The following is a 23,250-nucleotide window of genomic DNA, read 5'->3' as shown; positions in this document are numbered from 1 at the left end:
TCTAATCTCTCAAGACATATTCCACTAACAGCAGAATCTGTCAGCACCACTGCCCTAAACATGTTATTAGTAGGAATTAGTCTCTCGAGACAGACTGTTGACTCAAAGAGGGCCCTGTTTTTCCTTCATTTTTTGACGATGGGTTCTCAGATTGGTAGGAATAAAGAAAGGGGGAGGAGCTAAACCGAGTTCCTGTTTCTACACAAAAATGGAGGTTGTGCCCCAGAGGAAAAGGTCTATATATATACATACACACACACCCACACACACCCTTAGGTCATCTGGGGCTGGCCTACTAATTGTTCACCCCATAGTTGGAACAAAGCATGGTGAAGCAGCATTTCAGTACTATGCACCACAAACCTGGAACAATATTCCAGAGTAATCACCGTTAAGACATTTCCAACTATAGTTGTTTTTAAGTCAAATTTAAAAACATTTATTAAACATTGCTTACTCACAATGATGTCTATCAACTAGGTCTTGCCTGGGCGTTAAATGAGCTGTACTTTTGTACTGAATGTGTGTGAAAGGTGCTATATAAATAACTTTGCCATGCCTACTTGCTCAGTTAACATATAGTCTATCAAATACGGTAAGTGTAAATGTCAAAGCGCAGTTTGTCTATCTCCAGTGACTTTTTGAATGAACATAAATCATGTTGCCTAAACGAAACAACATTTATGTGCATGATTTCCATTTCCATGTAATAATCACATTTTCAATTACATATAAAATGGACAAATAAAAGTATTCAATCTTTCCATTATAATTAATTAATATTCATTGTGCATAGTAGCCTAGTCTGTATAATCATTCATACAACTACTCATTGAGACCATACTTCATTTCAACCTCACAGAGACGATAGATAATTAATTCACTGACTGTACATGTCGACTCATGATTCAGAGATAAAGTGGAATATTTTGGATCTCTACGCCGTCCACCCCTCCACCCCTCCTCTGTATTCGCTCGCAGAGTCTATTTGAGCGAGCTTTCGCGGCCCCCAAACACTTTCATTGTTTGAGAGAATCTACACGCTATTTATTGGTTATTGTCTCCACCAGGCCGAAGGCATGGGGAGTTGTTTTGCCCTCCGTCCATGTGTCTGTGTGTCCGACCCTCCGTCCGTTAACAGCTAATCTCCAAACTTTGCACACACACTCCCTGGATGCCAACGAACCACTGCCCCAAATTTTCCAGAACGGCCTATTATAGCGCCACCATGAGGTAGATTTTCACATTTTACCTATAACTGCACCATTCTGCAAGAAACGTTGCATGCATACTCCCTAGAGGCCAAGGACAAACCTTTGACCTGCATTTTTAACATCTGCATTTTATAGTGCCACCAGGAGGCAGACTTTTGTAAAACACATGTTTTGATATTACTCCTCCAGATTCTGTCCAAAGATCTCGCAAATCGTTACACAGTATCTCTATAGTCATGTGCTCAAGAGGGATCTGTCCGATATTTCATATAAAGTTTGCAGGATTGGCTGTAGATATGACACATACGTAATTTAACTTTGGCAGTGGAGCCAAATAGACCCGCTCGTTCAGACAAGACGGCTCGGTTCAATATATTTAACATAATTCCTGCTACTACTGTATATATCATTTATAAGGAGCAAAATTTGTTCCTACTCCTCAACATGTTGTTATATGTTTCAGCACAAACATTGTTCCGCGGCTCTGCCGAACAACATCAACGCTGATTGGCTGTCAGGACGCCATGTGCAGCAAACGTCGCTTCAATTGGCTTTTCCAGCCGGCCAGCCAGCCAATCACAACAGTACATTCCTAGAACTGGGGGTGGGATCCATAAAAATCGCGGCAGTCACTCTGGAACTGCGAAAATTGCATAGTTTTCGTTGTGCATTTCGTACGTGCGTACTGAGACCTAGAATTGCGTGGTTTCTACGCAAAATACGTGCAGGTTGGCAGGCCTGTTGAGTTGAATGCACTATGCAGGGCACATTAATTCAGTATACAGTATAGAGCTGTAAGTTTGACAGTCAAAGAAAACATCTCAACCATGAAGCTAATCTACAGTACACTGCATTTTCTTGCAGACCTCCTTTCTCTTTCTCTCTCTCTCTCTCTCTGTCTCTCTCTCACACACACACACACACACACACACACACACACACACACACACACACACACACACACACACACACACACACACACACACACACACACACACACACACACACACGTCGCATCTCTGTTCCTCCTTTAGGCAACCTTGGAGTTCAAGTATATTCTGCAAAGGTCATGGAATAAGAGCTTTCCAACATACCAAGAACACACTGTACTGTAACACGCGGTAATGAATGTTACATTGGTGCAGAAAATCAATCCATCTGAAAGGCTCTCTCTCTCAGGCATGAAAAAGGGGCGAAAAGTATAGACGGTGAAAGCCAGGTGAGCGTTTGGTGTGTGGACACTAGCCCCCAGTGGAGGAAGACTGCGTCGACAGCATGGATGGCCACTTTCCTCAGCAAAGAGAGGAGGCGAGAGAGAGAACACTCCTCATCCTGAAGTCAAGGCCCATAGCGCCTGTCAGAACCAGTTGAGCTGCTGCATCTTTTATGAGGAAAGCACGGTTGCTTATTACAATATTTACAGACATTTAAGGGCTGTGAAGCAAACGCTGATATTGCATTAGTCTGGCCTGGTGGCCTTCAACCACAAAACCCAGACAGAAGACAACATTATTCTCAATTCTTCCAAATCATTTGACAAGACTACATGGAGACAGACAATTAATGTTATAGTGAGTTTACAAGAACGATTTGATGCCAAGAGAGAAAAGAAAGCTGAGCTTCGTGTCTATTCTTGTGGTTTCATAAGATTGCATAATTTCATTGATAGCCAGTCAAGCCAGACTGTGCACCACCTGCTGAAACATCCAAGCTAAATAAAAGGATCCTTCAATAAACTGCTGTCAGTCTATGGTTGTGAGAATCAACGTAGAGCTGTGTTTGTTTGTGTGCATGCATGCATGCATGCATGCACGCATGCATGCCTGCCGCGCGTGCGCGTGTGCGTGCGCGTGCGTGCGTGTGTCCGTCTGTGTGTGTGTGTGTGTGTGTGCACATGCGCTATCCACACTCTCCTATATACGATTCTGTTTATGGTCTGTAAGTGAATTTGCTCCCATCTGTTTCCTCAGGGGGGATGCTGTCCTACAACTCTCGTGGTCTCAGATGCGTTCCGTATGAGCCCATTCGCCACGGAGACACACTCTCCCACTCGCATATCTATGATGTGTATGAAAGAGGCAAGTATGAAAGAGGGGAAACTAGAGAATGTGGCAAACAAAAGATTCCCAGATTAGTTTAGTCAACACGACGGCTATTCAGGCATAATCCTATAGGGACACTCATGGTCCCATATTAATACTATCTGGTTTGGTGTGACGTGCACCGCATGTAGACTTCCCGTCTCACTATTCACTCTGTCACTCCGTCTTTCCACTCTTTCCTCATTTCATTGCAAGGACGACCCACAGACAGTTATACCCTATCCGTCAGACCAGCTCGAAGGGAAATATTTAAAAAAAATAAAAACTTGAATAAATATTTCATTAGATTATTCCATGATTTAATGTGCTTCTGCTTGGCTGAGGTCTATGGCAATATCTCTGGTCCATTTATAAATGCATTAACACAATGATCCCCCGACACTAGCTTAATATTGATACTGGCTGCCTCAGCCAGCAGATGGAAGCAGCGTGGGGTTTGTATTGCCCTGTCTGTCTGTCCACAGTGCTGAATCATTCTTGCTACACACACCTTCGCTGATCTCGCCTCTCTCTCCTTCTCTAACTCAAGGCGTGTAAATGCACCCATAAGGTTCGACTTGATTCCCTCTCAGAATTAAATTAACACTCAGTATTTTCCTGTGGCTTTGTGACATTTTCTTGAAATTGTATTTATTTTTTCCCCCAATCTGTCACTATGAAATCCATGCAGTTATATTTAGGAGCAAACAAACAAACCATTTCTCCAGCCATCTTTAGCCACTGAACTGCACAGAGAAACGAAACGGCAGCTGCCTGCTTTTCATGTTTACGTCCAATTTTCTTGAAGCGAAACTGTCAGCTAACCAGTAATTCCAGAAACCCAGAATAAAAATAACCTTCAAACAGCCTTTTGTGCAATGAAGAAAATACCATTTACGGAACGAAGCCTCGGTCATGTGTATGTACGTGCAAGCACATGCACATGCTTTTGCTCATGCATGCGTACACGTACATGCATGTGTGTACGCGCACTGTGAATTCTGCACATGTGCTGTCAGTGAAAGCTAATTAGAAGCAAAGGGAGAAGTTTTCACAGCCAGTGATAAATTCAACATCAGGAAATCCTCCACCTATTAATACCAATTGGGCGACAATAATTGGCAGGCCATCGACAGCGTGGGCAGAATTAATCATTTGAAGAGGAAGACTAGACTGCATTTTTAATTGGCGGAGGCAGCCACTGTTTAGGGAGGCAACCAGCTGATCACCCAGGAGACTGCTGCTTCAGACAATGCACATTTGCTAATCCTCTTGAGTCAAGTTATTATGGCCACGCATTATTATCACGCTTTACAAACTAATTCCATGTTTTCCCTCATGGATTACCCGGGGGGAGGGGGAAATAAGTTGTATAAGAAAAGAGTAAAGAATAAACAAACACAAACATAACAACTGAAAGACTGTGAAATGAAAATCAAAAATCAAATGACAGAACAACAGTACTTGGTCTAATTACCCATAAGGCTTACAGTGTGTGTGTGTGTGTGTGTGTGTGTGTGTGTGTGTGTGTGTGTGTGTGTGTGTGTGTGTGTGTGTGTGTGTGTGTGTGTGTGTGTGTGTGTGTGTGTGTGTGTGTGTGTGTGTGTGTGTGTGTGTGCGTGCGTGCGTGCGTGCGTGCGTGCGTGCGTGCGTGCGTGCGTGCGTGCGTGCGTGCGTGCGTGCGTGCGTGCGTGCGTGCGTGCGTGCGTGCGTGCGTGCGCGTGCGTGTGTGTGTGTGTGTGGACTGTTGACTGTGCATCTTCCAAATTATAAATCCAGTAGAGCCATGCTTATAATCCATTTAGCTTAATATGGGAATTGACAGTAAAATAACCAAACAAAAGAATCAAAAACTTTTTGACTGTCATTGTTTGATCTGGGGATCATTATATTCTAAGATAACTCATTAAACTGAACAAGATTTTCTAAACTAGTTTGAAATGTACAAATAAGACTAAATTGAGTTTCACATGTGAAGCATAACATAATAACAACCTGGGATGAAACGATAACCTGATCTCTTAGATTATTCGAAGTGACGTGGTATTATAATTTATAATATAATATAATCATCAATATTATTATTATACTATAGGGACGTAACTAATGTGAACACACAATACATGCTTACAAATCAATATACTACTAAATAATGTTATATATCATATTTCCTGTTCTAACTGAGTCAGCCATTTATATCACATTGAAACATTTCGGTTACAGAATAAACATTCAAACATCCATCTAAGTCCCAGTCTCTCTCTAAAAGAATGCCTCCTAGTGCTATGCAGTATAATCGTCACTGTTCATTTATTCATTTGCAGCTCAGAGAGTGTACAAATGTGGCCAAATAGAACCTTACAGGTCCATTTGGTTACATTTGATTTCTACACTCTCGTTGTTAAATGACACTGAGGATTTCAGTGTAATGTTCAGGCTCTGATTTCAGTGTTCCAACAACGAGCAGTCGGACGGTAACTATACTGCAATGATTATGCAATGCAGAGCAATAATATTTTACAACACATAAGGCACTGACGCATGCAGACAGACACGCACGCACAGTCATTTCAAATGAATAGGCCACTCACTACTGAGGAATGTTTTTCAATAATAAAAAACCCTCTAGATTCAGTGGCATTGGATTTGACCAGAATATGGTAAACCGATTAAATACTTCATGAAATATATTTGTAATACACAGTGTAATATAGTCTAATGTAATATGTCAGTGAGTGTTCAATCTACATAACATAATTCTCTTGTTACCCATAAGGTATCATAGAGGTATATATTTTGCAATATCAAATAGATTACTAGGTAAAGTTAGCAAAGATCTAAGTATGGTAGGTTCACAGATTAATGAATCGTATACGTATTTTGAGTTTAACAGAGATTACTCCGGTTTAATTAGCCAACATCTCCCTTGAAGGCTCAATGTGTTATTAGTTTTTATGATTAATATTGTGCTTGAGCTAATACATCTGTGCATCCATCATGGGAGTGATGGGACGTCTTTGCATACTAATGCTTAACAAAAGGATGAATTAAAATCTATATTTTGATCCCTCATCAACAACAGAAACACCTATGCCTTGTGGACAACCTTTACATTAGGAGGCGAGTGAGCCTATTATGTCACCCAAGACATGATACTGTGATAATATCACATGTCACAAGTGGCATTTACATGACTGTCACTGATTGTCATTTTTCCTCTGTAAATGTCAATCCAATAAAACTCTTCTCTTATATACTGTAGCTGCCACCGCACATCCGCTTCCACCCACAGCAGGAGCATGACATAAAAATAAAATAAAATAAACATTAGGAATAGGCCTAGCCCTATATGTTTAAGAGGAGGAATGGATTTTAAATTACCTTAAAGGCTATCATTGTCATTTGCATTTTGCACCTTCTGGGGAAGTCTTATAACTTAAAATAAAATTACATTGTTGCCTTTTAACACATACATGTATGAAAATATGTTTTTGAGGAATCATATATTCCCATCTATGTATGCTACAGTATGTTACTATAAGCAATTATAGTGATCAAATGTGTCTATGTTAAATTATGCTAATGGTGATTCTTCATCTCCATGCATGCCTTTGAGTGGTTGCCTTTGAGTGTTGTGTCCTACCATAGCCTTAACATGTAGCTGTAGGATGGATTACCATGGGGTCATGGTCTTATAGGCTATCCACGTTTATAGGCTATGCCCCCCATGTGGGTTTGCAAACACATGCCGGTCAAATGATGCTAGACACTGCATGGCTAAGAAGAATAGATCATATTGGGAGGTAAAGGTATTTGCATAATACAAGCAGCTGAATGTTGATCTAATAGTGTGCATTGTTATGCCTATTTGCCATGATTTCGATGATTGGTGGTGCCTGGTATGATGAATGTCAATGATGATCTTTACTTTACATTGGCTGACTGTTATATGGGGACCTCGAATTGTAAAGCAATGATATCACCTGGGATGGATACTACATGGGATATTATTCTGAAATACCTACTTAACACTTGTGTTTTCCTGTGTTATAGGTCTATATTAGGCTACTGATAGTTGCATCCCTCTCCCACGAGCCTTCCATTTTAGCGGCGCAGCATCGCTGCTGGCGTCAAGGCGACGTCCGTGTCCGTCATCTTGTGACAGTTTTCGCGTCCTTATTTTGAGACATTGTGGTAGGCTGCTATAGAATTGATTCCAATTCGTTGTCTCTGGTTTCGCAAGCAGTCCTTCCATCCACACACTTGATGTTAAAGAAAAGCTTAAGGATGAATAAATGATGCCGCCCCCCCCGCGCGAAAAGATGGGACTGGCGAGGGGATGGATCTTTAAAAATGCATCCTTTCCGAGCGCCTCTGCCCCACTTCTGAGAGAGAGCGCGCAAAGAAAACACGATTCAATTGCAATTCAACACCATCGATATAACGGTGAATGCGATTCCGGACGCATATTGCCCTATAGCATTGTAAAGAAATTAGTAAACCAAAATAACTAAACATTCGGTATAGAATATGGAATATCGAAATATAGGCTAGGCTGGAGGCTCGAGGTTCTTGGGGTTTTCTTTTAGAAATAGGCTATCCTAATTTATACACGCTCTCGTCTCGTGAAATGCAAGGAAACTTGCATTGCGTTTCAAAAACAAAAGCGTTTTGGACCACTATACGCACCTTATTCTAGGCTACTCGAAAACATGCAAGCACAATTCTGAATCGCTTAGAATTACTCCATATCTGACAATATTGAGGATATGCTAAGCATATTAAGCATTAAAAATAAAGAAAACGTGGCACAGGGCTCTGGGGAAATAAATAAACACACTTCGAGACTCACTATTTACACAGTATTTTTGTTTGCGTAACATTAGGCTAATTAGGCGATTATTGTTATTAGGCAATAGGCCTTGCAGCCGTGCAGGGGGTGGGGGGGGAGGTGGCCACGTTACCTTTGTGCATGCCGGTGTATCGGTCCTTAAGCACTGTCAGTTCGTGGATTTTCCCAAACTGTTCAAACAGGGGCTTCAGGTCTTTCTCCTCCAAGTTCCGCGGTATCTGCCCGATAAACAGCTTAATGGCATCCTGGTCTTTCATGTTGCCGCTCTCCGGATGAATGGAAATGGATTCTGACCCGTTCATGGGTTTCGGGAATGTGATCTGAGGGTACTGGTGCTGGTAAGGTGGGACAAGTAGTAGTGGTGGCGGTGGCTGTTGTTGTTGTTGTTGTTGGTGGGTCGGTGGTGGTGGTGGTGGCACTACCCCCGGTCCGGTGAAAACCAGGTTGGAGTGAGCAGTGTGCTGATGCTGCTGTGGATGCTGCTGCCTTCTTGTTTCAGTCGGAGTGAATCTGGCCATTCTGAGCTGAGAGCAGAGTGGATAATAATGACAACACTACACAGAGCACACACACACACACACATACACACACTACTGTGGAGAGAGAGCAAGCACTCAGCTGGAAACCAGGCTGACTTTCTATCCGACACACACAACACACACGCGTGCGCACACACGCGCGCGCGCACACACATACATACACGCTGTACAAGGAAGAGAGGAGGAGGGGGGTTGATTCGTGCCAGAAGAATAAAGCGTGAAAGAGCCAAATATTCGCTACTCTGGAGCGCCGCCCGCAGTTATTTGTGAAATACTGCATGTCCCCTAGCTGTCTTTTACACATGACTCATGAGGCCGCCCTAAACTGCGTAGGATTTAAAATGGAATGGGAACCAACCAAGTGTTTTATTTTTTTTGCTGCGTAGCCTATCACAAACTTTCAGATAATAGCACAGTTAATCACTAACCATTGCTGCAGCAGCTGAGCCAAAACATTTCGATTCCATTTGAATGATTTGACATAGCTAAATTATCCACCTGTTCAGTAGCCACTGTAGCCTAGATATGTCGAAGGTAATGACTTGTGTTTTGATTTTGAATAGCTTATGTTTTGATTGAATATGAGTCATGATTACACCAACATTTGCATCATTGCTAGTCCCTGTGGTGGAAACCACACTATGATGCTGCAGTTGTTGTCAATCATATGAATGAAATCATCTTTGAACTGGGGACCCCCCAAATAATCATATTTGAACTGGGCACCTCTGCACCTTGACAAGCACATGGAATGTATAGAAATTGAAGCATTATGTTTAGTTTGACTCAGTTCCAGTCTCTTTCTTATATTATTTGACAATTTAGTGAGTGTTTGACCAGTTTGTATAGTATAGTTTGGTTGATTATACAGTACTTTTGATGCTGCAATGGACTTTTTTCATTCTCTCCTTTTTATGTTTAAAAAGGTCTTAAAAGTCCATCAATTGTCATTTCACTTCACTGTCAAATCATATAGGAAGTTCTGACCCACAGGTTGAGAACCACTTGAGTATACTACACATACTTCATTAACTGGTCGTCATATAATCATACACATGCATGTGATCAGCTTACAATTTGGATGTTCACTGAATGGTAATGTATTGAAAGATTTGGAAATACACAAATAGGCTATCTATTCTATTGTACATATAGTGGGCGTGTTACTCTGCTACTTACCTGGATATGACATTAGTTTATAAATACCTATAGTGCAAAGTTTGATAGGCATTCATGCGTTTTCACTGCTACAGTGGCATTAAGTGCTCTTGATTATGCACATTTTATTGCAATTGACAAGGGGGCATTACATTGAGTCAAGGGGCAAGCCCTACAAAATGCATTGTATTTATGAGTGCTTATAACAGTGATTATATTGCAATATAACATTATTATGATGTATTTTACAACTATGCAAATTAGAGCATTATTATTCACAGTATACTGGTGTTGATCTTGATATTAAATTCAATGCTAAAAGAGTCAGAGGATGATTGTCTGAAGCCGTTAAGACAGACAGTTAACCTTTCCTGACTTTTATCTCTCTGGCTCTGTCCTCTGCAGTGAGATTAAATATTTGGGCCATATAATCTCAAATGACCTCTCTGATGACAAGGACATAATAGACAGTGTTGGAAGATGTATGCTCAAGGAAACATGCTGCGTCACAAATTTAGCCTGTGCTCAGTACTGGTGAAGATTTCACACTTTAAAACTTTCCGTACACCTCTGTAATCTGTATGCTAATGCTGCCCACCTGTGGTGTACAAACAAGCCTGTATCAGATTACTGACAGTTGATGATGACTGTATGAGGTTGCTACTGAGAGCTCTAAGAAGCTCCAGTGCTTCTTACCCCCAGTGGTCCTTGAGGGAGTTCCAGGGGGTACCCAGCTAAATTATAATTATAGTGTGGAACCAAATGGACCCTTATGGGTCTGTAACTCAGAGTGTACAAATGGAACCATCCATTTGGTTCCATTTGTACACTCTCAAGGTACATTAACATTGGTTTTACTTTTACAATATAAATTTGGGGTCCCAGAGATAGAAATACCATTAAATGGGGGTCTGTAGACTAATATGCATGTCAAACTGGGGGTCCTTGAAATGAAACGGCCCGAGAAACACTGCCAGAACCATACAAATATTCTCTTATGGGGGTCTCTGGCATATCATTTCCAATGGGGGTCCGCAGTGCTCATCAGTGTCAATTTGGGGGTCCTTGACATGAAAAGGTTTGGGAACCACTGCTGTAGGGCATCTGAGTCAGTAAATGACATCATTGCTGTCATAATTAACCCTATATACGTAGGGTGAATTGAATTTAATTAACACATAAGTCTTTATAATGTTTGATGATTATATAAAGTGATTATAAGAAGATTACAATGCATTTATACATGACCTTATAAATCATTATAAAATGCTTTGTGTTTATAGTTATAAAGCATTATGAATATGTATATGAGTTCTTTTAACTATAATTATAGATTGTTCGCAGATTATATATTGCAAGTGTGTTTATAATGCATTATATATGGGCTTCATAGGATATGTTACCACTTACAAAACATACTTTGCGCGGAACATATTTTGGACACATTTCTAATTACAGCCTCTTTAACTGCAGCTAGTGGATTAAATAAAGTGATATACTGTCTGCAACAATAGTCTGGGCCGGGACTGCAATGTACTGTAAATCGATACCACTACTACTAGGCTATCTTGGCTGCTGGTACTGTTTTTATAGAGGAACAACACCATAATCTGCCCGGGGGTCTCCCTTCTAGAACTAGAACTTGCAGACTTCTGCATCAATGCTAGAAGCAGACACCTTAAGGCGGGTAGTTCTCAACCTTAGTACCACCTCAAAAAATATCTGGCTCTCCAAGTGCCACCGTAAACGAACACACACACACACACACACACACACACACACACACACACACACACACACACACACACACACACACACACACGTTTTGTTTCGTTAAGAAATTTCAGGCAGCACTGTGTACATTTGATTGTTAGATGCCATTTGAGACTCGAGTGAGGGTTTTAATCATGCATTCTTTACATACCAGTGCCACACTGTCACGGTGTCTAGGCTCTTCCTCCATTGTTTGTAACATCACTATACTTGCTATCTTTAAGCCTGATATATACTTTGTCCCACAACAGCGTTGTGAACCAAAAATAGCTGCTCTATAAGCTCACAACACATTGCAGATGCAATGCGTTGTGATTGTATAGATCGGCAGCATGAATTCGGTGTTATTATTCATTCTTTTTTTTTAATAATATTTATTTTATTTGGAAAAAGCAGTAGCAGTATATGTATACATATGACACAAGTGCAATTCCCAGGTTTGTTTTTGTTTTTTCGTTATTATTCATTCTATGCATCAGTGGCTGAAAGTATTTCCTTTACTTGGTTCCGTGGAGTTCAGTGCTACACAAAGTAAAAATCTGCACCCAGTGTTGATTTAACTCTTGAGAGTGTAGACATTTTTATACCATCTTTCAAAAAACAATTTAGTGGAGACGGAAAATGTGATCAGAATAACAGAATACCACTCCCAGAGCAATCTCAAGTTTGTGAACTATATATACAGTATATGGGCATGCCCATATGAGCATAAACAGATGTTTGTTGTCATCGGTTGGAAGGAGGGAATAATGTCAGCACTATTGAACAGTACACATGAAATGTCTATCCACGAGAAGGTTCGATAAGCGTAAGGGTTAGAGGGAGACAGCAGCAAGCAGGGGTTCACATTGACAGGCCTAGTCAATAAAACAGTGGGTGGTATAGCTCCACTTGCACAGGGCATTTTTTTCTATTGGAAACATGTTCTTTTGAAATGTGAAAGTAATTCTTTCAAACAGCACATCCCACAGTGCCCTGTAAGACACCTTTGGTCTTGTTGCTAAACTGCTGTTCCTTTTCGATCCCTGCATGCTTGGCACAGTTATTTTGGGTTCCTTTCATTGTGTTATAAAGTACACGTCGTATATCCACCAAGCCATCAATCCATATTTACTGAATCTGGCTGGCCAGCCCATATGAATGGCTGTTGGCAGGGGGAAGGAGTCAAAGTGGTCCTGTTTTGATGGATGGCTCAGCATGTATAGGCCTAGCATACAGACAAGTATCTTGGCTCTTATTGAACATGAACACAGGGTTGTCACAGGGCTGCATCTCTGCTCTGAAGAGGCTGAGTGGCTGGCTATTTTTAGGAATGTGGTCAACATGGGGGAAGGAGGACTGAGAACTTCCACTTCATGGTTTTTTATTGACCATTACCATTAGTGTTTCACCATGCTGAATGTGGAGACAAGAAATCAATAAAGGCCACACCATTAGTGTGAACTAAAAAGTTACATACAATTTAGCTGGCTGGCGTTTTATGCCACTGCTTGTTAACCAGTATATATCCAGGCAAGAAGGCAGTCAGGCCTGATCTTTTTAGCCTGGGGAGGCTGGAGAGCCCAGAGGGAGACACGAGACAGCTAGAGGAGTCATTTAGTATTCTGTGTGCACTCTCACACGCATGCACGCACGCACGCACACACACACACACACACACACACACACACACACACACACACACACGCATGCACACGCATGCATGCACACGCATGCACACACACACACACACCTCTAACTACCCAAATTATATACAACCATGACACGTTCTGTAACTGTATTTTTTACAGGCTAGACATAACTTGTGAACGAGTCGGGAACAATGCAAGTCGGGAACAATGCAAGGAGGAACAATGCAGTCTGTCTGTCTGTCTGTCTTTCTTTCTTTCTGGCGATATCCCTGGTGTCATCAGTATGAGCCCATATATGGGCATGCCGCCCCATATGAGCATAGCTGTCGGATCGGCGGTTCTGGACCATCAGTTCTCTATAATGTATGCCTATATTATGGGCATGTCGGTTGGATCGGTGCTTCAGAGAATCACCTGATGACACCTATCCGTCCAAATTGACACATAGTATGCCATATTGTCAGAGTTGGTGTCAGTCAAGTATGAACAGAGCTTATGTTTTAACTTTGTTGAAGGCAAAATGTGGAATGCACATTTTGCTCTTAAGAGCAAGGTTCTTCTATGCTCTGTCTGGCAAGGAAAAGTTCTGAAACTGTAGTTGCAGTTTAATAAGCGTAAAGTGTTGGGGGTGTCCCTTGATGCCTAATTCACCGTTGCACTCTGGTTATGCATTGCAAAGCATGCTCACTCAACTGTAAGGTGTTGTTCAAGAAAATTATGGTGCGATGTGATGATGGCATATCACACTGGAGACATTTTTATGGGCCGCTGGCTTAATAGTCTGATGAGATGTGCTAAGAGCAGTCTGAACTGTGCTGTGGTTTGGTGTGAAGCACCTTTCCTTCCCGGCTTCATGTCACCTGACCATCATGGAAGTGAAGAACTCTCAAATATTGATCAGAACTTTTCAAATGAACAGAACTCTAGCATAGTGTGTCCTTCCATTATTTCTGACGGATGGATGGACGGACGCACTGACGGATGGATGATAGATGGATGGACAGACGGATGGATGGATGTACTGTACAGTGTGATAGATTGGAAGCATAGATTGGAAACACCTGTGGGTTACTTTTCCTCAGAGGAGTCTCTGGTCTGTATCTCCTATTCATGTGTTTGCTTTGAATTATAAATGCAGAATTTCCTGACCTCCAATATGAACTACCACAATCACAGCACAAATCTAGCCAAAGGGCCCTTGAGGCCAAGGCAAAGGGGGAGACAAAGACCCCCACCCTCCCAAAACTCAAAAGCCTTGTATAAGAGGTGTACCACAATAAGCTTCTCACACACCCGGCCATCAGCATTTCTCTTTACCAACAAACATTTCACTAACACTCACACACTTTAAATGGTAAATGGTAAATGGTAAATGGTGCATTTATATAGCGACTTTATCCAAGGCGCTTTACATAGATTGTGCATTACATTCACCCATTCACACACACATTCATACACCGATTGCGGCGGAAGCCATGCAAGGTACCAACCAGCACATCGGGAGCAATTTGGGGTTCAGTGTCTTGCCCAAGGACACTTCGACATGTAGACAGGAGGAGCCGGGATTCGAACCGCCGACCCATGGATCATTGGACGACCTGCTCTACCTCCTGAGCCACAGTACCCCATTAGTTCTCTAACTTTTTCTTGCCAAGGACCCCACCCCCAAAGTGATATTTACTAGGGATGGAATGGATATTAATTGTTGAGGGGCGCTAGGCAATGTTTGTTTTAAAAACGATTTACGCCATCTTGTCCCTACACAAACATTAGGTGCCATTAACAATAAAGAGAGTTTGTTTTGTCACCGTTTGTTTTAGATCACCATTACATCACCTAATCAACATGAGTTAGTTTAATATATTAGCTAAAGTTCTCAAACTCTGCCCGAACCCGACCAGGCCCGACCAGGCCCGGCCCGACCCGACGTTTTCGGGCCGGGCCGGGTGTTGTACTGTATGTATTTATTATGAAGAGGGCTGCGCTAGTCGATTCACTTGTGACAGGAGGAGGACTGGAGACGGGGGTCGCATCGCACTGGCATTTCAGACTCAGAGGCCTCTTACACACATGTCAAACCACGTGACTTCCATTGGAAAAGCATTGAGCTTGAGGCGGCCATGAACACAGACAGAACAGATCATGTCCGTCCGGCATGTGTGTACGAGGCCAGAGCAGCAATTGCAGCCTGCCCCGCAGTCCTGCACTGCGCGCAGGCAGTACAGTAGAGAGAACAGTGAACGGTGTGAGACTTGCCTTGCTACCGCTGGTTTCCCTCTGGTTTGCGCACCAAACGAGCTACTAACCACCAGTTAACTTGCCAAGTTGCCATATGCTTAAATATTTTATAAAATCAATCGGATTATCACAGCTGAAGAAGCGTCAGGTTTTCGTCATGTTGCACTGAGTCTCGTTAACCCAGCTGGCTGCGATAAATAAAACCTAATTATTAATCAACGTCACCAAACGGTCCATGGTGATATATAACTACACGCTACACGTATAGCAACTTCACTTCAGAGGAAACTTAAGGGAGGGAGCTGCAGCTGCTATTCGTGTTTAGCCTACTCACCAGTCAGTCACCACCACCACTGTATGGAATCCATTAGAATGATTGGAAATGGAAGTTATGGAACATTAATAGCCTATTCTAACGTGAGTTACATACATCCTTTATTTCGATAAATCCGTTGATCTCCCTTCTCACTTTCACACTGAGACACGGCGCCGCTGTGCCGCAACGCCGATCTACAAGCTCACAACGCGTCGCGCTGCTTTTTTTTTCTCTCTTCTTTTTCTGTCGGGCTTTTGTCGGGCTTCGGGCTTAACATTATGGTAATTGTTAGGGTCGGGCCGAGCCTCGGGCCGACCCAGTTAGGGTAGGGTCGGGCCGGGCCATAATTTTTGGGCCCGTTGAGAACTTTAATATTAGCGCCCCTCACTTCACACGGGTGTGATTTTTTATTTACGTTCTGGTGTTATTATTTCCCCCTTATGCCAGGGAAACAAATATCTTATATGTTGGTAGTCATGGCTGCCAGTTCCCACCAGACGTACTGAATAACTGCTAGCTTGCATAACGTCTTGAGGCTAGGACTCAAGTCTAAGACATACAGGTCATCATGTCTCCTCCAAAGAGGATGATACGATGATGATGGCAGTGACCTGATGAAGCACATGGTTGAGTTCCTCTGGTGTTAATTAAAGGCCATTGTGGTGGTGTCCAACAGTCCAACTTGTAGATGTAAGACTCATTATTGCGTCCAGTCAGCTGGGTCCATCCTCCATGGTAGTTCCTCCCCTCTGGAAACCTGTGGTTTGAACAATGTGTGGGTGTCGACATCAAAAGCAGGTTGCAGTACTTGTCTTTGTTTTGTAGTACTCCCTCCCCAGAAGTAGACAATATATTCAATCATCACAGCTGTGTAGCCCTCACACCTGGGCTCAGGCCATCAGAACCTCACCTTGAGGTTCTCCTCTTCCAGGTGTCACCATGGGGTCAGGAGAAGGAGAGAATGTCCGCACACTGTTGAGTAGCTCCCACTGGAAATTGTATTTGAAATAAAGGATGACAACGTTTCGACCCCTTATGGGTCTTCGTCAGGTATGAGGACAACAACAGAATAGGCGTGTTATATACAGATAGGGGCAAGTTTTAACAATGAACAAGCCGCTCTTTGCAATGATGATAATTACAATGACACACCCCCCACATCTATGAAGTCAGGCTGAGTAGTGTCAAGCCAAGAACACAGAATAAATACAACTTACTAGAAGCACTTAAGGCCAACTGTTATATAATCAAGGGTAAGGTGATACAGATTACAGACTGAGTTACACAATATAACACTGCAATAAATCAAATTATATTATTATATTATAATAAAAAGTTATATTGTGTATAACTGATGTATGGGGTGCCAAGGCCAGAAAGTATCCAAATATATTAAAGTACAGCATGGCAATTTGAGGTACCCTTCTTTAAAATGTCAACATGTAATTTGGTCATTAAAGGTAGTTTAACATGCAGACGTTTTTTTGCTGACATTTTGAAACATTCTGTTTCTATTTGCATGTTTCTATAGTAAGTCGCTCTGGGTTAAGAAGTAGGTCAGGAGTGGCTTATTGTCAGTATCAGCCGGTAACACGCGGGAGTCTATCCCCGTTACAATGTGCTAGGAGATGGATTGCTGAGGCGGAGCGCCACACCTACCATCAGCTCCCAGTACTTCCCGCACAACTTGCTGCACCAAGCCGTGCTACTCATTCGCTGAGTTGGCGGTGGCCGGGATCAAACCCATGAACTTTTGGTCCAAAGGCTCTACCGACTAAGCTACCCGGACACAAGGGTTAAGAGTCTCTGCTAAATACCTAAGTTACAAATTGTATGCATGCTAATGCTATATCACCATTGTTTTACCCAAGTTAGGGGTTGTTCCACCGTGTCATTGATTTGTCTATAGCTTTACTATTCAGATGTAATTCAGCCAGACAAGCAGGTTTGCAAGCAGATTTACATAGTTTTGTCTGTATGGTGGTGGGTCATTTGCAATTGTTTGGTCTAGATACGTTTACCATTGAGATGCAATTCAGTCAGTAAGTACTACGAAATAATGATAACACTGTTGTGTGGCAGCACCAGTCATTACAATAATGTTGACAATATACCAAACAATATTAGTGGAGTGTTTTTAACATTGCCAGTTGGTGTACAATTAAGAGACCAATATTATAAATCAATACCCCATAACCACATGTTATTTAAATATGTTTGGTGCATGATACATTGAAAGAATAATAAAGATTCTGTATAGTCTACCAGAAGGGGAAAATACTTAATGTTACTCTGGATTATATATGCATTATTGTTCCTTATATTATGGCATAAGTATAACATATTGTTTCATAAAGTGCCTTCATGCTGTGCTATAATATTTTACGTAGTAGGCTACTTTGATAGTCCTTTGCAATTTTATCTTAGTTGTACACAGAGCAGGATTCACCAATATTACAAATACAAAAATATGCTCTATGTTGTTGTTGATGTTGTTTTTCACCAATCGAAAATAGGCTTATGCACAATTATAATGTATATTGTATATATTATTGTATATATATATTGTATATATTGTAAAATTGTATATTTTTTCCACCCGGCATTTGGAATACAAACGGTTCAGAATCACTGATTTAAAGGAACTCTTCCTCTTCTCTTTGTGTTCTTCTCCCATGTTTCTATGTCGACCCCAGATCCACATGAAGATGTGTTTGTTCATTTATTTCGGGAGCAAATTGCCTAAATTGCACAATCTTTATAAATAAAGTAACATTAGCAGGGTCATGCTATCATGGCTATAAGCCTATCTCACAGCCCCCTTTCCACGTCCCCTTCCGGTAGATAGTGGTGTCATTTAACATTAGCATTTACACGTTTTTTTCTCTGGAGAATCTAAGTACATTTCCTAATGTAAAAATGTGACAGACCAATATTATTATGAAGCAAACAAGATGGTAAATCAGCTCGAACAGATAGAACAAACCTTACCTTGAGAAAACAAAAGTTGTAAAGTTGTAGACTAAATTACCTCTGTTAACATGTAGTGTCTATGGAGTGACATCACGCTATCACCACTAACGCGGAAAGGGGGCGTATTAAGGGGGCGGGGAAATTCTGTGAGATAGGCCTATTGTATAGGCAAAGCCTTTAAATGCTAAGTGGAAGCCAGTTAACCAATTAGTTTGCGCCCATGCATGTTTGCCTATTCTGTTTCCCCGTCCCGCCCCCCACTCTGATTGGCCCTTCAGACCCCATCATTGAGTATTTAGCAGGGCTATGTTCTGTTTTGTGACACACTAGTCCACACAAGTTGGTGAGAGCAGCAATATAGTAGACTGCATGGTAGCCTATGTAGTTTTGGTCTGATAATTATTTTCTACTGGATTTGACTGAGGATTGCTGTTTAGGGACCAGCGGTGACCAACAGTTGTGCAGTTTCTTCCTATTGTTGGTCTATTTGGATCAAGAAAACAAAGAGCTGACAATATGTCTTACTATATGTCTTTACTGCAAACATTGAATTCCTTGGTAAACAAGCAACTATCTGCAGCTGCTGTCGACAAGATAATGGGCATCGTTGGAAGAATTATAACAGAGTACGAGGACCAAGCTTTTTGTTTCAAGCAAGAGATTGACTGCCAACGCAGACACCTGGATATTGTTTTAAAACCAGACGCTGAACTACACAGAGCAGGTTGGTAAAATCACTAAATCCATTTCACTGAGTTGCTTTAGGTACAAAGTTGCTTTGAGTAGTACAGTAGATTAAATTAGTATTGATATACAGTAAACTAGCACATTTAGCCCATGAATTGCACTTCATATGTAATGAGAGCAATGCATGACCTTAATTGGTTGTTGAATTTTGTTTCACTTCAGTCCAAGTTACGCTATACATGCATAGGTTATTCGGAATGGTTGCAGCTGGTAACTTTTACCAAATGTATTTTATAAACCATTTTTTGTAGTACATTAGTACTGCATCTTAAAATATGCCAAAACTATTATTGGTGTAAAATGACAATTTCAAACTCATGTCTTACTCTCATATGTCATCTTTTGTCTAGATTCCTTCCACCTCACTGTGTTAAATCAAGAGGTTTACCCTGAACGGCAGGAGTGGAGCTCCAGTCTGGTACAGAAGGTACCAGAGCCCCCACACATTAACAAGGAACAGGAGGATGCTGAAGGGTCACCACATACATCACTAGCAGTGGAACGTGAAGATGAGTCTCCACAGATTAAAGATGAACAGGAGGATGCATACCAAAGAGCAGCGGATAATGATGGGTCACCACATACATCACTAGCAGTGAAACGTGAAGATGAGCCTCTGCACATTAAAGAGGAACAGGAGGACGTACATCAAATACTAGAGGGTGCTGATGGGTCACCACATACACTACTAGCAATGAAAAGTGAAGATTATGATGAAAACATCTCCATAGAGAGAGAGCCTCTAGTCAGCACCTCAATTGAACACATGGAAACACAAGCTGATGTAGAGAACAGTGGAGTATTACAACTATCTACTGGTCTAAATGTCTCTTCGCATTGTTCTGAATCTGACACTGAAGACAGTGATGACTGGGAGGAGAATAGGGAAGAACAGACACATTTAAACATACTGAAAGCACACAAAACTCAAGTGGAAGAAGAAAGATTGCATTTGAGCCAAGAATCATCAAATAAATTATCAAAACAAACAACATCCATGATGAGTCACAATGGGGAGAGTCGCTTCAGTTGTGAAGTTTGTGGCAAGGGCTTTAATGTTAATGGACATCTGAAGACACACATGATGATTCATACAGGGGAAAGGCCCTATAGTTGCACAATTTGCAGCAAAGGCTTTGTTCAAAATTATGATCTGAAGACACACATGAGGATTCATACAGGGGAAACACCCTACAGTTGCAAAGTTTGTGGCAAAGGTTTTAATATTAATGGAAATCTGAAGACACACATGATGATTCATACAGGGGAAAAGCCCTATAGTTGCACAATTTGCAGCAAAGGCTTTGTTACAACTAGTGCAATGAAAAGACACATGAGGATTCATACAGGGGAAACACCCTACAGTTGCAAAGTTTGTGGCAAAGGTTTTAATGTTAATGGAAATCTGAAGACACACATGATGATTCATACAGGGGAAAAGCCCTATAGTTGCACAATTTGCAGCAAAGGCTTTGTTCAAAATAATGATCTGAAGAAACACATGCTGATTCATCTGAAGAAACACGTCCAGGTCCATACAGGGGGAAAGCCCTACAGTTGCCATGTTTGTGGCAAGGACTTTACTCGTAATGCAAATTTGAAGCAACACATGGTGATTCACACAAAGGAAAATGCCCTTGTGATAAAGGCGTCATGTAATAGAGAGCTTTAGACACACATGATGATATAAGCAAGACATGGCGATTCATACAGGGATCCTATAGTTGCACTGTTTGTGGCAAATGTTTTATTCAAACTGGTTATCTGAAAAGCAACATGAGCATTCGTTCAATTTAACACAGTTGTGCAGCCTGTGGTAAAGGTTTCTGCTTGAATTAATAATTTGGTCAAATGAATAATCTGCAAAACATGATTTTACAAGAGGAAACTTATTTGTAGTTTGTTACAAGTAAGAAACTACATAGGTACAGGGAGAATGTTGTTAATTGAGCAGTACCTATCGTTTGAGATAATTTATTTGCCTTGTTTCAAAATGACTAATAAAACCAACAACATATCCATCTGTTGCTCATTATTTCCCCCCTCAATCCTCAATTATATCACACAGAATGATCATTTATTTTATCAATACCAATACCAGCTTTTCACCTGAGGGTGAGAAGCGACCTCACACTAAAGGGCGAGGTCACATGCAGAATCAGATTTATTGTCACATCACATTACAAGTAACATGGGTGAAATTCTTGTTTGTGCAGGCTCATCATTGCAGTTAAAATAAAGACATAAAGTGCATAGTACATGACTAATCTACATGGTACAATATGTATGCATATCAAAATAAATAATAGTGATGTAGCCTATGTGTATATATAAAGTATAGTCTCTACTAGAACAAGAGACCAATTCAGTTCAGTCTGTGCGGTGTCACCAGTCCTAGTTCTTGTTCAAGAGTCTGGAGGTGCTGCTCTTGATGCTCATGTAGTGTTTGCCTGGCTGTGGGCGCGGAAGTGGCTTGAACAGGCTATGGCTGGGGTGGTACCAGATCGTCTCGCCCCTTTTCCAACTCGCCCCCGCGAAAAGTGAAGACGGCTCGCCACAGAATTTCGAAAAGTGAAGACGGCTCGCTTACCTTATTTCTCATATTAGAACATTGTTTGTCAAAGGAGAACATTTAGAACCAGTTAGAACCAGTTTGTTGTTGGTCAAATGAAAATTATGCATGGATAATGAATGGCTTACTCCCCTCCATTGTTCTGGAAATTCCATTCCAAGTACAGTACTTGAAATTCCATTCTGGAAAGGTGTTCCATTCCTCCATTACTGAAATTAGTTGTTGTTGTACTACCATTATGTTAAACTTGGGCCACAGCCATATGCACTCACTCAAATCATGAAGGCAGCGTGCAATTTACGTGGAATCTTTCACAGACTTTCATACTAGTCTACTACTACTACCATTATGTTAAACGTGGGACACAGCCATATGCACTCATGTTTATGTTGCATGTCATGGTAATAATAATAACATAATAATATAGGCCTACCTGCAATTTTGCATTTATTTCAGCTCCCCTCCATTGTTCTGGAAATTCCATTCCTCCATGAAATTAGTTGTTGTTGTACTATTCTGCTATGTTTGCCTAAAAGTACAGTACTTGAAATTCCATTCTGGAATATACATAATAATAATAATAACATAATAATATAGGCCTACCTGCAATTTTGCATTTATTTCAGCAGGTGGCACTAAAGTTCTTGTTGCTTCCCACTTACATAAAATTGTATTACATTTATTTCAGCAGGTGGCACTAAAGTTCTTGTTGCTTCCCACTTACATAAAATTGTATTATTTTGTACTTCATGGAAGTACATGAACTACATACAATACAATACAACTTTGATTTATCTCTGCCCTTATGTTATTGTATGCTGTGTGTGTGTGTCACATTCACATTCCAGGCTAGGGTGTGCCAGACACCTTTGATGATGGACCATTCTGTAGAACAGAATCCCATGAATTAAGTCAATTAATCAATGATGGCCTGGAATGTAGCCTACAGAATGCAAATGCTCCAACCTCAATACAGGTCCATATAGTCCTATAGATTACAGGAATTTAAAATGTAATATGCAAGAGCGCAGCACAATCAAACAGCCAGTGAGACATAACAGCTACATGTAAAAATCTCTCTCTCTCTTTGTTGGGGCGACTTCTCCGGACTTTTGGGGGCGACTTCTCCGCGCTTTGGGGCGACCGCTCTTCCCGT

General features: G+C 41.3%; 2 protein-coding genes across 5 annotated transcripts in view; one reads left to right on the top strand and one right to left on the bottom strand.

Moving 5' to 3' along the window:
- Positions 1 to 8,665, bottom strand: part of celf5a (cugbp, Elav-like family member 5a) — a gene marked incomplete at both ends in the record, with an annotated part of 342,492 nt that extends 333,827 nt beyond the window's left edge. The window contains one exon of the mRNA XM_079506338.1: positions 8,260 to 8,665. Coding sequence (XP_079362464.1) covers positions 8,260 to 8,665 — 406 coding nt within the window. The remainder of the gene's footprint in view (positions 1 to 8,259) is intronic.
- The window catches only part of creb3l3a (cAMP responsive element binding protein 3-like 3a), a 38,030-nt gene continuing 23,173 nt past the window's right edge, over positions 8,394 to 23,250 (top strand). For all 4 annotated transcript variants that reach the window (XM_079506342.1, XM_079506341.1, XM_079506340.1 and 1 more), the window contains exon 1: positions 8,394 to 8,485. The gene's annotated coding sequence lies outside the window, so the exon portion shown is untranslated. The remainder of the gene's footprint in view (positions 8,486 to 23,250) is intronic.

Source organism: Electrona antarctica, assembly GCF_951216825.1.
Source record: "Electrona antarctica genome assembly, chromosome: 7".
Classification (NCBI taxonomy): domain Eukaryota; kingdom Metazoa; phylum Chordata; class Actinopteri; order Myctophiformes; family Myctophidae; genus Electrona; species Electrona antarctica.
This window is presented reverse-complemented; position numbering and strand designations above follow the sequence as displayed.